We start from the raw sequence: 14,342 nt of genomic DNA on the forward strand, positions 1-14,342 counted from the left end.
AGAATGAAACTGACTTTTTTATATCCATCTTTTATTTTGGGGTCTTGCTATACTCAATGATTAGTTCCAGTGGGGTTTAAAATAGATTTTGTAGGGTTTTTATTTTCTATATAGACAATCATGCCACCTGAGAATAAAGGCTGTTATATTTTTTTCATTTCAATATGTACCCTTTTAATTTATTTGTCTTGTCTTATCACACTAGCTAGAACTTCTTCCACATTCATTTGGGAAACAGTTCCATATCCATGTTAGAAATACTCAGTTATGGTGCATTTGGATTCTTAAACTCCCTTACAGCAAATCCAGGGCCCAGAGATAGTAAACTGCTGACCAGTCAGTCTGTCAAGCCTCCACACTGGTGGGTGATAATCAAAACTTAGAGGGTCCTCCCGGGGAGTGTGGGGCAGACCCAGCTTTGCACCCAGAGGTGACTCCTGGTCAGTGTTCCCTGTGGATTCTGCCTTTTCTGAGTTACAGAACATGCTTTTGCTTGGCTCCAAGCCATAGAGTTCAAACTGGGTGTATTTTTGGCAGTTTGTGCTGGGCGGGGCAGGAGGCGCAGGCAGGAGGGCTGTGTCCCTGGGCTGACCTGGGCTGGCTTCTTGCTTCAGGAAGAGTTTATGTTCTGAGATCGGGGCTCAGGGCAGGGAGCAGTGCCGGCATGCTGCAGGGTGACAGGGTGTGGTGAGCAGAGACTGCAGTAGGTTCTCCGAGGACTTCATCATAACGTGAACCATAGCTGTGGCTGGGGGAACGCCCACCTCTCACTTGTTTATTGTGCCTGATGGACTCCTCAAACATCAGTTAGAGTTGAAAAGTTTCAAGGGACAGTCTTTGTCACGGTTTTCATTGTACATATGGGGAAACTGAGGCAGGGGCTTTGTTGATCCAGAAACTCAGGTCTCTCTGAAGAAAGGACATGTGTGCTTGGTGGCCGGGGTTGAAGCCTCAGAGAAGATAAGATATACTCTGTGGGTATGGTGGTTTCACTGTTTTCCACTGAATCTAAGATACAATCAATGATAGCATACACCAATTATAAGATACTCCAAGAAATAATAAATAATGCCAATTAAATTATGGCATGCCAACATGTAAGATGAACCCCAATTTTAAAGAGTTAAAGTGTGAAAAATGTGCATCTTAGAACTGATAAAATAAGATGAATTTATAAAATTAATAATCACATAAAATTACATGTGCAGTGTAAAAACTGAGTTTTTCCTGCCTCTTCTTATCAAATTCTACTCAGGAGAGGTCATCTCTATTGACATTTTGGTGCATGTCCTCCAGACGTTTTAATGCATCTGTAAGTGTATTTACACAATAATTATTGTTGTGAACACCTGCTATATGGTAGGCCCTGTGCTAAGCACTTTGATGCATTTTATTTCATCTTTACAACAGGTTTATGAGGCAGGGATGAGCTGTCCTCACTTTATAGCTGAGGAAACAAAGGCACAGAGAGGTGAAGGCACTTACCTGACATCACACAGCTTCTAAGACGCAAGGCCTGAGCTTGAATCCAGGCCTCTTCGACCTCAGAGCCTGATCTCTTAACTAACATGCTGCATGTATGCAGATATGAGTATGTTTTTCAAAAATGGGCTCAAAAGGAACATACTGTTCTGGGACCCACCTGCAATTTGTTTTTCCTAACCACATTCCATGAGCATTTTTCCATGTCAATACCTTAGGAGCCACTTCGTTTTGCTAACAGTTGCAAAGAATTCTCTTACAACTGTATCTGAACATACGTCCGGTCTCTATAGCATTTCTTGCAGGGTTTTTTTGGTATTGGCAGCACACTGAGGTGATCCATTGTATGCTTCCTTCTCTGATTATTTCCTCAGAAAATTACCAGGTCAATTTCCTTCTAACATGTTCATGGTTTTTATTTTTACGATTAGATTTTAATTCATCTGCAGTCACCAGTATTTCATATGTCAAGGGAGCATGCAGAGAGGTTCATAGAGGTACTGGGCACCAGCTGGTCCCATGTGAGTCCCAGAGTGCCTAGTGGCAGGATGTCCAAGAATGGGGGCGAGGACAGAGGCTCCTGTCTCCAGCTCTGTCTCTGGCTGTCCTCCCACTGGTCCCAGGGCAGGAGGTGGGTTGGGGCAGAATTCAGGGAAGGGGCCACATTCTCTGTATGTCCCTGCTCCAGAGAACCCCTCAGTGCATGTCCTGGCCTCTATAGATATTAATAATAATAGCAATGGCCATGACTGAGATACAGGCTGTAAGCATGATTCGTTTTTATCTTTCAAGCTTAGGGTTGTTGTCAATATGCTATAGATGGGGAAACCGAGGCTGCCATCTGGAAAGGGAAAGGCTTACAAGTGGCAGAGAGGGGCAGAGCTCAAGTGCAGGTCCCTTGCTCTGGGTGCAGCGTCTTTTCTCTACTGGGGGCTGCGGTCCTGGCCTGGCCTGCACACGTTGTGTGTAGAGGACACGACTAGTTAGCTCATGAGGATTTCTGCTTCTCCCTCCTCCACCCTCTGGAAGTGGGGCATGGCTATGTGACTTGGTTCGGCCAATGAAATGTGCACAGCAACGCGTTCCTTGCGGGAAGAAGCATTCACGACTGGGTGTGCTTTCCTGTGCTCTTCTCTCGCTTCATCCGACTTTGAAGCCTCGTTCTGAGGTGATGGCGTCATAAGGTCACCACCATGAACAAAGCCCCCTTCCAACCTGCGTGTGAATGAGAAATGAACCATTGAGCCTCTGAGCTCATTTGTTAACCCAGGAAAACTTACCTTATGCTCACTGATGCACCGTGTCACCTTGGCAACGTCTCGTCACCGCCTCCGGTCTCGGTTTTAGTGCATACAAGATGGGCACGCTTGTAGCCGCCCCACGGCCCTGTCTCAGCGAGGTCTTGGTCTCTGCAAGCACTGAGCACCAGGAGGGAGGGGACAGGGATGTGCCGGGCACTAGCTTACCCTTGGTCCAGGGCCCATCTTGCTGGTCTCAGGCTTGGTTAACAGGTGTGTTCCCTTTGGCAGGTGGCCCTACCCCGGGCGGCGGTGCCCCCTGGCACCTTCGAAATGTCCTCAGTGACTCCGTGGAGAGCTCAGATGATGAATTCTTTGATGCAAGAGGTGAGTGAACACCCGTCCTCCCATCATTGACTGTCTGATCTTTCTGGAAGCCCCAAGAAAGGATTTATGTTGGGGGTTAGTATCTCTCCCCATTCAGACACTGCAGTTCCACTCTTCATCCTTACCCTTCTGTGGGCTCCCCGAGGCCTGGGGCTCAGCCTTCACGCGCTCGCTCTTTGAGACATTTGCCGAGTCCCTCGTGAGCTGTGCGAGGTGCTCACGACACTGCTGTGAACTGATGGGCATGGCCACGCCCTCAGCAAGCTTGGCGTCTAGTGGGAAAGGCAAACACTAAACAGTTACACAAAGAAATGCGGTCCGGTTGGTGTGGCTCAGCGGTTGAGCATTGACCCATGCACCAAGAGGTCGCGGTTGGATTCCAGGGCAGGGCACATGCCCAGGTTGTGGGCCAAATCCCCAGTGGGGGCATGCAGGAGGCAGCCAATCGATATTCTCTCTCATCCATGTTTCTATCTCTCTCTCCCTTTCCCTTCTTCTCTCTCTAAAATCAATAAAAGAAAAAAAAGGGGGGGGGAATGCAATCACCTATGGGGTTAATGCCACAGAGTAAAAAGGCCCAGCTGTTGGTACAAAGAATGGTGATAGGGTGCGGAGGTGGCACCTAATTTCGTTAGGGGCGGGAGGTCACAACGTCCTCTTGCAGAAGTGAGGGGAGGAGGTGGCTGGGTGAAGAGTGGGACCAAGAGCCCTCGGGTCAGGGAGCAGGAGGTGTGATGGTGCTGATGCGGAAACGTGGGGGCATCCCGGGAACTGGCGGGGCACCCGCGAGCCAGGGGGAGAGGAGAAAGGAGGCTGCCTACGATCCAGCAAGTGACTCCTGAGATTAGCCCACGGATGGAGGGGAGCTGCGACGGGGTGGGACCAGCGAGGAGACTGCAGCAGCCATTCAGATGAGCAATGACGGTGGGCGGGGTGTGCCGACTGCGCGGACAGCACACAGGACACAGCAAGGGGCGCCCTTCACGTGGAGATGGAAGAACAAGAAGCATGGTAGAAAGGGTGAGAGGGGAGCAAAGGGGTGGGCGTTTCAGGCGGAGGGATCAGCCTGGGCGAAGGCTCAGGGGAGCCGTGCAGGGCAGCCTGAGGCCCAGCAGGGGGCGGAGTCTGTCTGGAATTCCGCAGAGAGGACCCTCCAGGGAGTGTGTGGAAAGAACCAGGGCCTCCTCTCTGACCTGGCAGAGTCCCCAGTTCTCACACGGCTGGCTCGGTCCCACTCTGGGGCGTCACCATATTGGGGGCGGTTAACTTCCTTCAGAGACAGGACCAACTTTGCAATGCCTGGCAAATGGGGTCTTGAAAGAGAAACAGATTGTGCTGGGGAGACATCTGGCCCCAGAACAGCACACGCAGGTCATGGGCTCATCCATGCCATTGACTTGTTTATGATCTTGGGCAAGTCTTTCACCTTCTCTGGGCCTCAGTTTCCCTTTTAGCTCCATGCTTCCGGGCATGGAGGAGCCCCAGTCCAGGTGATTTTCGGGAAGCACAGCTGGGTGGAGGTTGCTGTCTGGCTCAGGCCTCCTTCGTTCGAGGGCCTGGGCAGAGATCCCCTCCCTGATGCCAGCCTGAAACCAGCCCATTTGGGGCTCACTTCCTGTCTCCCATTGGAGTGGCTGCCAGGGCCGAGTTCCTCCATAGCAACTAAGACACAGTGTGACAGCAACGGCCTCAATATTTTGATGTTTAGAGCAAGCTTATTTAAAATATTTAAAATGTTGCTACAGTTCGTCAGGGCTCTGCGTTCTCAGATTCTCAGATGACAACACAGGCTGACTGCGGGAGGCATCTGGGTGGCTGGGGTCAGCTCCATCTGCATCCCTCGGGGCCTGCTCACCTGCTTTCCCTGAGAGCCGTGGGCACCTCTGCCCTCCTCCCCGCTGACCGCTGCCTCCTTCAGCTGTCTGTCCTCCCCGCCCACGATCTCACCGCTCAGTCTGAGGTTCCCAAATTGGCCTCGCCTCTCACTCCTCTTACTGGAAGCCCCGCCATCTCCATCCTCTCTTCCCTTGGTCTCATCTGCTCCCCCTCTTCTCCCTTCGTCCTTCCTTCTCTTCACCGACCCCGGGTTCCAGACTCTCCTGTCTCCCTCCCAGCCTCGTGTCTCTGCTCCTTCCTCCCAGCTCACCCTTCCAGAACATCACAGCCTCGGCCCTGGGAGCTGTTCCACAGGCGGCTGGGTCCTCCGACCTTGTCTGTTCCATGTGGCCTCCCTGGACAAGGCCGTTGCATGTTTCCCTGGCTCGAGGCAGTAAGAGGTGAAGCAATCCGACTCCTCTGCTCCCTGGAGCTGGTCCAGACCCCCACAGGCCTGGTCCCTCAGCATCCGGACCAGGCCATGGGGGTCCACCTCTCTGGCCTCTTTTCTCCAGGCAGCTGAGCCCTGGCCCTGACCTGGGGGTGATCTCTGTCCCCACCTGAGCAGGGCCCTGCATCTTGCTGCCTCCTGGTTCTGACTCCAGCCGCGGCAGAGCTACACGGCTACGTGTCAGCACTGAACAGGTCCCTGGAATGTTATGTCCTCCTCCTCAGTGCACCAATGGGGAAACTGAGGCCAGACCGTGGAAGGGCCCTCCCAAGATCACAATCAGCGTGGGGATGAAGGGGCTGGAACCCAGGAGTTGGATGGCCAGATCAGATCTTTTCGATTTATTACTGAAATATGGGCCTTTTCCCCTCCTTCCTTCCTTAAGCTCCAGTCTGTTGGCCCAGCACTGGGTTCACCTGGTGGGACGTGAGACCCTTATGGCTCATGGTCCAGTAGCAGAGGGGAGACTCGCAGGCTCTGGGGGCCCTGGGTGTAGAAAGAAGGCATAGGAGGGCCTGGGTCAGTCAGGCAGGAGTGTGGAGCCTGACTGGTAACCCTGGGCAGTATGCCGGCTCCTTAGGCCAAGGCAGCGGGCCTGGGGCCTGGGGCCGCTGAGGCCCTGGTTGGATGCTGCAGGGTAGGCGACGGGGTGCAGGCTCCAGGCCTGAAGAGCTGCCTCTCTTTCTCTTGTCAGTGCAGTGAAGGGACCCCTGGCCTGTCTACCGAGGTTGGCGGCCAGAGTGAGGGATGTGCCTCGAACCCAGACCACATCCGATCTGGGGGGCCCTTGGGACTTTAGTTCCATGCCCATCGCATTTTACAGGCTGGAAACCTGGGCGAGAGAATTGGGAAACTTGCTTGGAGTCACACCTAGTCAGAGGGCAGGGGCTAGAATTCAAACTCCTTCCTTCACCCGTTCCAGTGTTCCTGAGCACCTGCCAATCGAGCGCCAGGCAGTGTTCCAGGCTTGGGGAGACGGGCACTTAGACCCTGTCCCAGGCCTCACGGAGTCTGCAGTTTAGTGTTGATGGGTGTGGGTGGTGAGACAATCTACAAAAATGTACATTATATTGATAATTCACATAAATAAAATAATGTAAAGGAGCAAACACCTCCCCAAAGAAGACACATGAATGACAAAAAGTTAAAATATGCTCAACATCATTCAATGCACATGAAATACAATTAAACCCACAATGAGTGACCACTACACACCTATTAGAACAGCTTGTTAAAACAACTGGTCAGGATATGGGGGAGCTGAGGGGAGCGGACAACGGTGGGTACAACCATTTTAGAAAGTCGACGGCAGCTTCTTAAAAAGCGAATCAGAGTCACCTGCCACATGAGCCAGCCCTTCCACTCCGAGGTAATTTACCCAAGAGGAAAGAAAGCACGTGTTCAACCAGGACATGTCCATGAATGTTTATAGCGGCTTTATTTATTAGATCCCCAAACTGAAAACAACTCAAACGCACATCAACCGGTGAATGGATCAATAAGCTGTGGTACGTTCATGAAATAGGCAATAGGAAGGAACGAACCACTGCGGCACGCGCCAGGGGGATGAATCTTGAAATAAGCAAGCTGAGTAAAAGGAGTCAGATGGAGAACGAGTACACACTGTATGATTCCACTGACATAAAACTCTAGAAAATGCAAATGAATCTACAGTGACAGGAGCTGACCCATGTTTGCCTGGGGGCGGGAAGGAGGGCTAGCGGGGACAGGAGAACTTCTGAGGCTGATGGATGCACATTCACTGTCTCAAATGGGGATGGTTTCACGGGTGTGTTCATCAAAACGTATCAGATTGTACATTCTGTTTTTTATTTTATTTATTTTTTCATTTGAAGGTCTAATTGGCTTTATTGAACAATTCATGAATTGAGGTGCTCTCTCAAATTGTACATTTTAAATGTGTATGCTTAATTGAATGTTGATGATATCTCAGTAATACTGTTAAAAATGGGACGACACCCCCCAATATAACACGAGGGGACGTGATAGAGTGACTCAGTGACTGCAGGAAGCCCACAGAAGTGGCCTTGAGCTGAGAGCTGAATTACAAGAAATGAACCGCGTGGGAATCTGGGGGACAGTGCTGTGGACAGTGGAGCAGCCAGCGCGAAGCCCTTGCCAGAGGAACGGACGGGAAGGCGGGTGTGCTAAGCGTGAGCAAGGGGCGCCCACTCAGTGTCGTTGGCCCCTGCCCGGTAAGGGAGGGAGAACAGACCCACCCCAGTGGCCTCAGGACATGCTCTCCTGCCCAGGCTCAGGGGTGGCCCTGGGTGCGCCTGCCTGAAGAGACCAGAAACTCAGAATTCAGGACCCCTGGTGCACGACCAATCCGCACAATGGAAGCGTGCCCGAGCCTTGAGTGACTGTGCTTTCGCTGGGTGCTGCAGATTGCGGGGTGACCGGTGGCCTGGCCAGAAGCCGTGGCTAAGAAGAGCTCAGCAGGCCCAGGAGGGACAGCCCAGATGTCACATGGTTCCCGGCTATGAAATGCTGAGTTCTGGAGAGAAAATGAAAATGTTCTTTTTAAATGTTTTAGATAGTAGTTCCCAGCCTTTTCTTTTTTCCTTTTATTTTGTCTCTTAAATATGATTTTATTGATTTTTTGTGTTTAGAGAGAAAGGGAGGGAGAGAGAGATAGAAACATCGATGTGAGAGAGTTGTCGATTGGCTGCCTCCTGCGTGCCCCCTACTGGGGATGGAGCCTGCAACCCGGGCATGTGCCCCGTGGGGAATTGATCCGGGACCTCTCAGTCCATGGGACCGCGCTCAACCCACTGGGCCACATCTGCTGGGCAGTTCCCAGCTTTTTCAAATATGAAGCATTTTTTAACGAATCCATTTAAAATGTTTTAAATTCTTGACATTACAGACCTAAACTGAAGTTTATTAACAACATTCCACTCTCACATTTCTTATCGACAAACGGAAATAAAATTCATAAGCCAAAGACCCCAAACAAAACCCAAAACAGGGAAAAGCCTATACAAGTAAATATAGATCCCGGCATTAACTGTTGAACAGAGAAGGTGATTTTTAAATTCTTGGTGGATGGTCAAGTCATGTAGAAACCGAACACTTGCAAATGATTTAAAACCCGGACTCACTGACCAGAAATGACACAGCTGGATCTATGGAAAACAGCAGAAAGGGTTATGTGTGGACCTGCTGTGTCCTAGCTGCCCTCCATGCCCTTCTCGGAGGACAATGTCCTTTGGCGCTGCTGTCCCGACAAGGGTGCCCGTTGAGGCTAAAATGACTGCTGTGGTGTCAGACGGGTTTGTCGGGGCTGCAGCTGGGGATGACAGGCATGAGCCACTGTGGCCTGTTTCTGTAGCCAAGTGCTTGTCTTATTTAGAAAGTATCACGTGTGTCCTTAACTTTAACCTTTTACTTAGATTCAGTAAGTAGTCTAATTAGAGGAACCTTGACAGTCACCAAGCCTCTGGGTGTAAGCAAAGGCTCCTACTTGCCATGAACTAGCAGGTGGAAGGTAGGGTTCTGGGGGACGCCCTGAGCCAGCAGGCAGGAGGCCTGAATTCTTGGCCCAGCCCTGCCCCTCAGGCGCTGGGTGACCTGGGCCTGCTGTGACATGACGGTGCTGGACTCCACCTCGATGGCTTTCAGCCCTCAACATCCCAGGAGGCGCCTAACTGGCCCATGAGGCCCTGTTGGCAGTCGTGCCCAGGACCATTCCCTGGCTGTCGCGGGAAATATTTGTCTTCTGTTGACTCTCCCCGCTGTGAATAGGCACCAGCAGGCCAGGCCCTGACAGCTACAGGGGGCAGATGTTGGCAGAGTTGGGGGTAAGAATACGGGTGAGAAGAGAGCCGGGGTTTGTTTTGAGGGCACATCTGGCCTTGGGCAGCTTGACAGAGAGCAAAGCATGGGGCTCTCATCTTGGCGGGTGAGGGGAGTCCTCCTGGGGGCGCAGGAAGCTTTGGCCTGTCCTGTCTCCTGTCCAGTCTCCTCTATTGTACTTTGTTCTCTTGCTCTTTCTGAGCTCAGCTCCTCCTATGCTCCCCTCCCCCACCCTGCAGGGAGCTGGGGGCCCCGGAGCTGGTCTCCGTCCTGCAGAGACTCTGCTTGTTCCTCTAACTCCCTGGCTTCTCACAGCATCCAGGAGAGGAGGGTAGCACAGGCTAAATCATCCCACTTTACAGACAAAGATGCCAAGGCAGGGGCGGGCCTGGAAAGAATGAGGGCCACACCCCAGGTCTTCTCCTCCTGTCTGGGCTTCTACTGTGAGAACACAGCTTCTAGGACCCCAAAGGCAGGGGACACTAGAAGAAAGCAGTGCAGGTCATCGGGGGTCAGAGGACCCAGGTGTTCATTGGGTTTGGGCCACTGGTCATGTGTGACCTCAGGCAGGTCTTGAGTCTCTGGCCCTGGGTCCCTCCCACACAACCTGGAATAGGTTTGTTTGTCTCGTGGGGGGAGAGGGAGGATGTCACTGTGGGAAGCTGGGCATAGGAGCCCTCACGGAAGCAAATCATGGTGCGTTACGCTCCTGCCCCTCCCTCTCACTGGGTGAGGGAAGGGAAGCAAAGGCCAGGACCCCAAAGGCTTCTGGAAGGGCTGAGTGGGGATCCCCCCACTGGGTGGAGGCCAAAAAACATCAATACTTTAACTCTCACCTTCTAAGATCTTCCTGGCTGGGCTAATAACCCAGTTAACAGGAGAAAATCAAAGTTTAATACACACACAGGGGGAATTCACTTAGGCACAAAAAGTGCATGAAAATTCAGAGAAGCAACACTGGGTGTATGAGACATGTTTGGACAAAGGAGAAAGCGGGGGACAGGGTGTTAGATTTGAGAAGTGAGAATTGGCCATTTGCAGGTAGTTGAGGGAGCGTGGACCGCACAATGCAGGTCAGTCTTTGCTAGGGGACTCAGAGATAATGGGACGGGGTATCTAGCTGGCAGACCACTGCCTGAACCCTCTGTTTACCATACTTAATTCAAGTTAGGCATAAGGGGCCTCCTAGACTCTCCTCCCTGACGCAGGTTTGTCTGCCTGAATCTCTTGGGCAGAAAAGCGGTGTGGGTCAAAGTTCTTTCTGAGTTTCGTTTAACAGCTTAACATCAATATTCCAAAAAGCAGCTTCATGATGGCAGAATTTTGATCCCTTCAACCACAGTGAAGAGAGGGCAGTGGTGATGGCCAGCCACAGGTGGGGGGCTGGGGCCAGTGGGAAGCAGCCCCAGGGAGGGTAGCAATCTTGTCTCCCAGAGGCACGGAGCAGTGCACATCCAGGCCCTTGGAAAAACTGGCCTCGTGGCCCTGATGCACGGGGGTTGGACCAGAGAAGGTGACCACGCCCTCGGCTCCACGAGCTGGAGGTGAAGTCTTGCTGATACAGGACAAAGAGATTGTCTACTCTGAAGGCCCGTGGACCCAGCAGAAACAGAGGCCTGGGGTAGGAAGAAAGGCTTTCCTTATGGCACTGGAGGCTGTGCCTAAAGGGATATATCCAGGCTTTGGTCAAGGTTGGAGTGAGTCTGGGATCAAGGCCAGGGTTGTAGTGCCTCTAGGTGGGATTCAGCCTACCATCCAGGCTGAGCTCAGTAGGGGTGATATAGATGCAACAACTGTGTCTACACCAGAGGTCACTGGGGATGAGTGTTAACGTGCAGGGAAGAGTCACCAGAAGTAAAAAACAAAACCAATAACCAGGATATTTATCCAAAGAAGCCCTTTGTGGCCTCTGTGGGCCCTGATGGGAGGCACGTACCACAGTGAGGGGAAGCAGAGCGGGGACCTGAAGCCCTGGTTTGCCTGAATGACTCCGAAAGGAGCAATCTTGTGTGTGTGTGTGTGTGTGTGTGTGTGTGTGTGTGTGTTCTCACTGCCTTTCAGGGAACATAGTGAGAACCTGAAGGCTGAGTGAGTGTTGAGAGCGGGGGTAGAAAGTGGGGGGCGAGGAGCAGTTGGAGAGGCAGGGATGTGGTGGAGGAGCAGGGAGAGCAAGAAAGTCAGGGAACAGATGAGACAGCAGAGGGACAGAGAGCAAGAGAGACCCAGAGAGGACTAGAGAGACAGGGACACACACGTACACACACCCAGCAGAGAGCCAGAGAGACTTGAAAGAGAGCCAGTGACCCAGGAGAGAGAGAGAAGACCAGAGAAAGCACGGAGGACCTGCATGGGCACAGAGATCCTGAGGGGCAGGACCCAGAGAAAGAAAGAGAAACCCAGAGAGCGAGAGAGATCAAGAAAGACACATCCACCCAGTGCGAGGAGAGAGACAGAGGCTGGGATGGAGAGAGGAAGAGCAAAGAGTATGGAGCACCATCGAGACCCGCCCAGAGAGAGGGACAGGTGTGGCCGAGGGCACTGGGAGCCCGAGAGACAGACATCTAAGGACCAGGAGGAACAGAGATCAATGGAAAGGGATTCGGCGAGATCAGGTCTGAGTGGGACAGGGCCAGACGTCCAGCATAGAGGAACACGGCAGGAGTTGGAGAGGACACAGTTACTAGAAAGACAGACAAAAGACCAAAAGGGAAAGATGGAGGAGGGTCATGCACAAGACTAGAAAGAGAGGGAGGAGGCCGAGGAGGGTGCCAAGCGGGCGTGCTCCGACCCCAGAGCCTGGGCGAGCCTCGGGGTTCTGATTGCCGCACACAAGGAATGGGGCCACACACTGTGGAAAAAACCCGAGAGCTCGGCTGTGTGAGCACCTGTGGAACACCTGCTGCATGCAGGCACGGGGCCAGGACTCCCCACATCCTCATCTTTCTGCATCTCTTACTTACTGTCATGTCTTTTCACAAAACCGTGTTCCTCCAGGACAGAGGTGCTGTCTCATGGCACACCCTAAGTGCTCAGGAATCCATTCAGTGTTGAATGAGCATGTGGGCAACTGAGTGCTTGTGTGTCTGAGCCAGGAGACACAGGCACTCAAAGTGGGCTACAGCAGACCCTGATCACCCGACTCTGGAGCTGGGGCAGGCTGGTGTGGGGGCAGACCACAGCACAAGTGGTGAGCGTGGGGACATAGCACCCCATGCTGTGGTGGTGGGACCATCTCTCCATGAGCTGTTACCCAGCTCTGCGCTCTCATTGTGTGCCAGTCATGCTTGGAAACACCTGACCATCACTGTCTCATTGAAGCCTCACAGCAATCCCATGATGTCGTCATGACTGTGATATCATTTTATAGATGAGGAAGCTGAGGCTCAGAAAGCCGAAGTTACTGTCAAAGGTCAGATACCTCGCAGGATTGAAAAGAGTCCACGTAACGCCAGAAGTGAGCGCTCACCGTTTCATGACCCTGCTTCCCTCAGAGAAATACTACCTGATATGTGTTCATGGCAGTTTGGCTTGCGGAGCTTTTGCAAATGTAGTATATAATTGTCCTCAAGGCGGCTTGCTAGAAAGAGTCTGAGAACCAGAGTTGCTATCCCCATTTAAGAGATAAAAAAGGAAGAGTTGAGGGATGTCTGCAAAGTACAGGCACACATGTAGCCAGCTCTGGACTAGAACCGGGCAGGGCTCTGCCCAGAACACAGTGCTGCTAAGAGGTGTATACTGGTGCCCAGAAGGAACACACCACACTGAGTGTATTGTCTGGGTATGAGTGGTGCCTGGCTGCAGTACTGGGCAGCCAACACAGGATGCACAGGGAAGGTCTTCAGGGGAACAAGATTTAAGGGCTCTTGAAATAGTATATCTGGATTTAGATCCTGTTTCTAGACAGTGACATTGGGCAAATTTCTGAATTACTCCATACCTAAAATGGAGATAATAATAACTGTACTTTTCCGGTATTTTATGAGAATTAAATAAATTAATATTTTAAAAAACTCTTATAACAGTCTCAGTGCACAGTAAGGATTTTATGTGTTGTTAAACAAATCAAATACATAAATGAAATAAGGCAGGAATCATGGTCATCATCGAGACCCCCAGCCAGAAATGGGTCCTGGATTAATGTACTGAGTGCTAGAGAAATTCAGAACGCTGGACAGCTCCATGAGCCCCAGATCCACCATATTGGTTCCACCTGCTCTGTAAAGTGCTTTGGCAGTGAAGTGGGTCTCATCCCCTTATTTTTGGTTATCATGGGCTTGAGGATTCTCCTTGCCACTCTTTAATGTCTATTCTGTGAGGGAGGACACAAAGCTCTTTATCAGGAAGGCCCTTCAAAGAGAGAGGGGATACATTCCTGTGGGATTGTTCTTGAGGAAATGCCCCTTTCTTGGATGAGGGACTATACCAGATGTGTGGGCCCCAGGGGCTTGTGTTCAGTGTGGTTAGGGAATGTGGCCCCATTGATTTCTCTCAGAGTACTCTCTAAGCTCCGACTGGGGAAGAGCAAGGGTTGCGACAGGGTTGCCAGGAGGTTTAGTGATGGGGAATGAAGGGATTTAAGTTCATAAGGTTGTGATGTGGGTAAGGGTTTCACACAACTCAAGGCTTGCTTAGTGCCAGAGGTCTTCTGCTCTTCTAGTTACTCCAGAGCTGCCCCTGCCTACTCAAGTCCTGGTCCACTCAAATACTAACAGCAACTACTTCTCATGTGAAGACATAACTGTGACATCTCTCGTTGATGACCACACTCTATGCACTGAGACCTCTACACCCATCATTTTTCTTAGTCCTCACAACAACTCTGTGAGTGAGACATTTCTGGTCCCATGTTATTGATGGAAAAACTGAAGCTCAGAAAGCAAGTAACTTACCCACAGCCTAGCAGTGGCAAGGCTGTTGTGTTCTTTCCCCCCCAAACACACTTCTTCTCAAGAAATATTGCTCTTGGGGTCAGGAATGGAGCCTTCTATGGATTTTCAGCCTCTCTTGTGACTTTTTTTGCAATGAAAAACTCCGTGAATATCTCATACCTGTTATAATTACAGACACTTCAACTCAAAGAAAGGAATAAG

At 51.4% G+C, this 14,342-nt stretch overlaps 1 protein-coding gene across 1 annotated transcript in view; it reads left to right on the forward strand.

Moving 5' to 3' along the window:
• The window catches only part of PITPNM3 (PITPNM family member 3), a 92,218-nt gene that overhangs the window by 16,378 nt on the left and 61,498 nt on the right, over positions 1–14,342 (forward strand). Inside the window, exon 2 of the mRNA XM_036269263.1 lies at positions 3,012–3,107. Within this exon, the coding sequence (XP_036125156.1) occupies positions 3,012–3,107 (96 nt within the window). The remainder of the gene's footprint in view (positions 1–3,011; positions 3,108–14,342) is intronic.

Source organism: Molossus molossus, unplaced genomic scaffold (genome assembly GCF_014108415.1).
Source record: "Molossus molossus isolate mMolMol1 unplaced genomic scaffold, mMolMol1.p scaffold_m16_p_19, whole genome shotgun sequence".
NCBI lineage: Eukaryota > Metazoa > Chordata > Mammalia > Chiroptera > Molossidae > Molossus > Molossus molossus.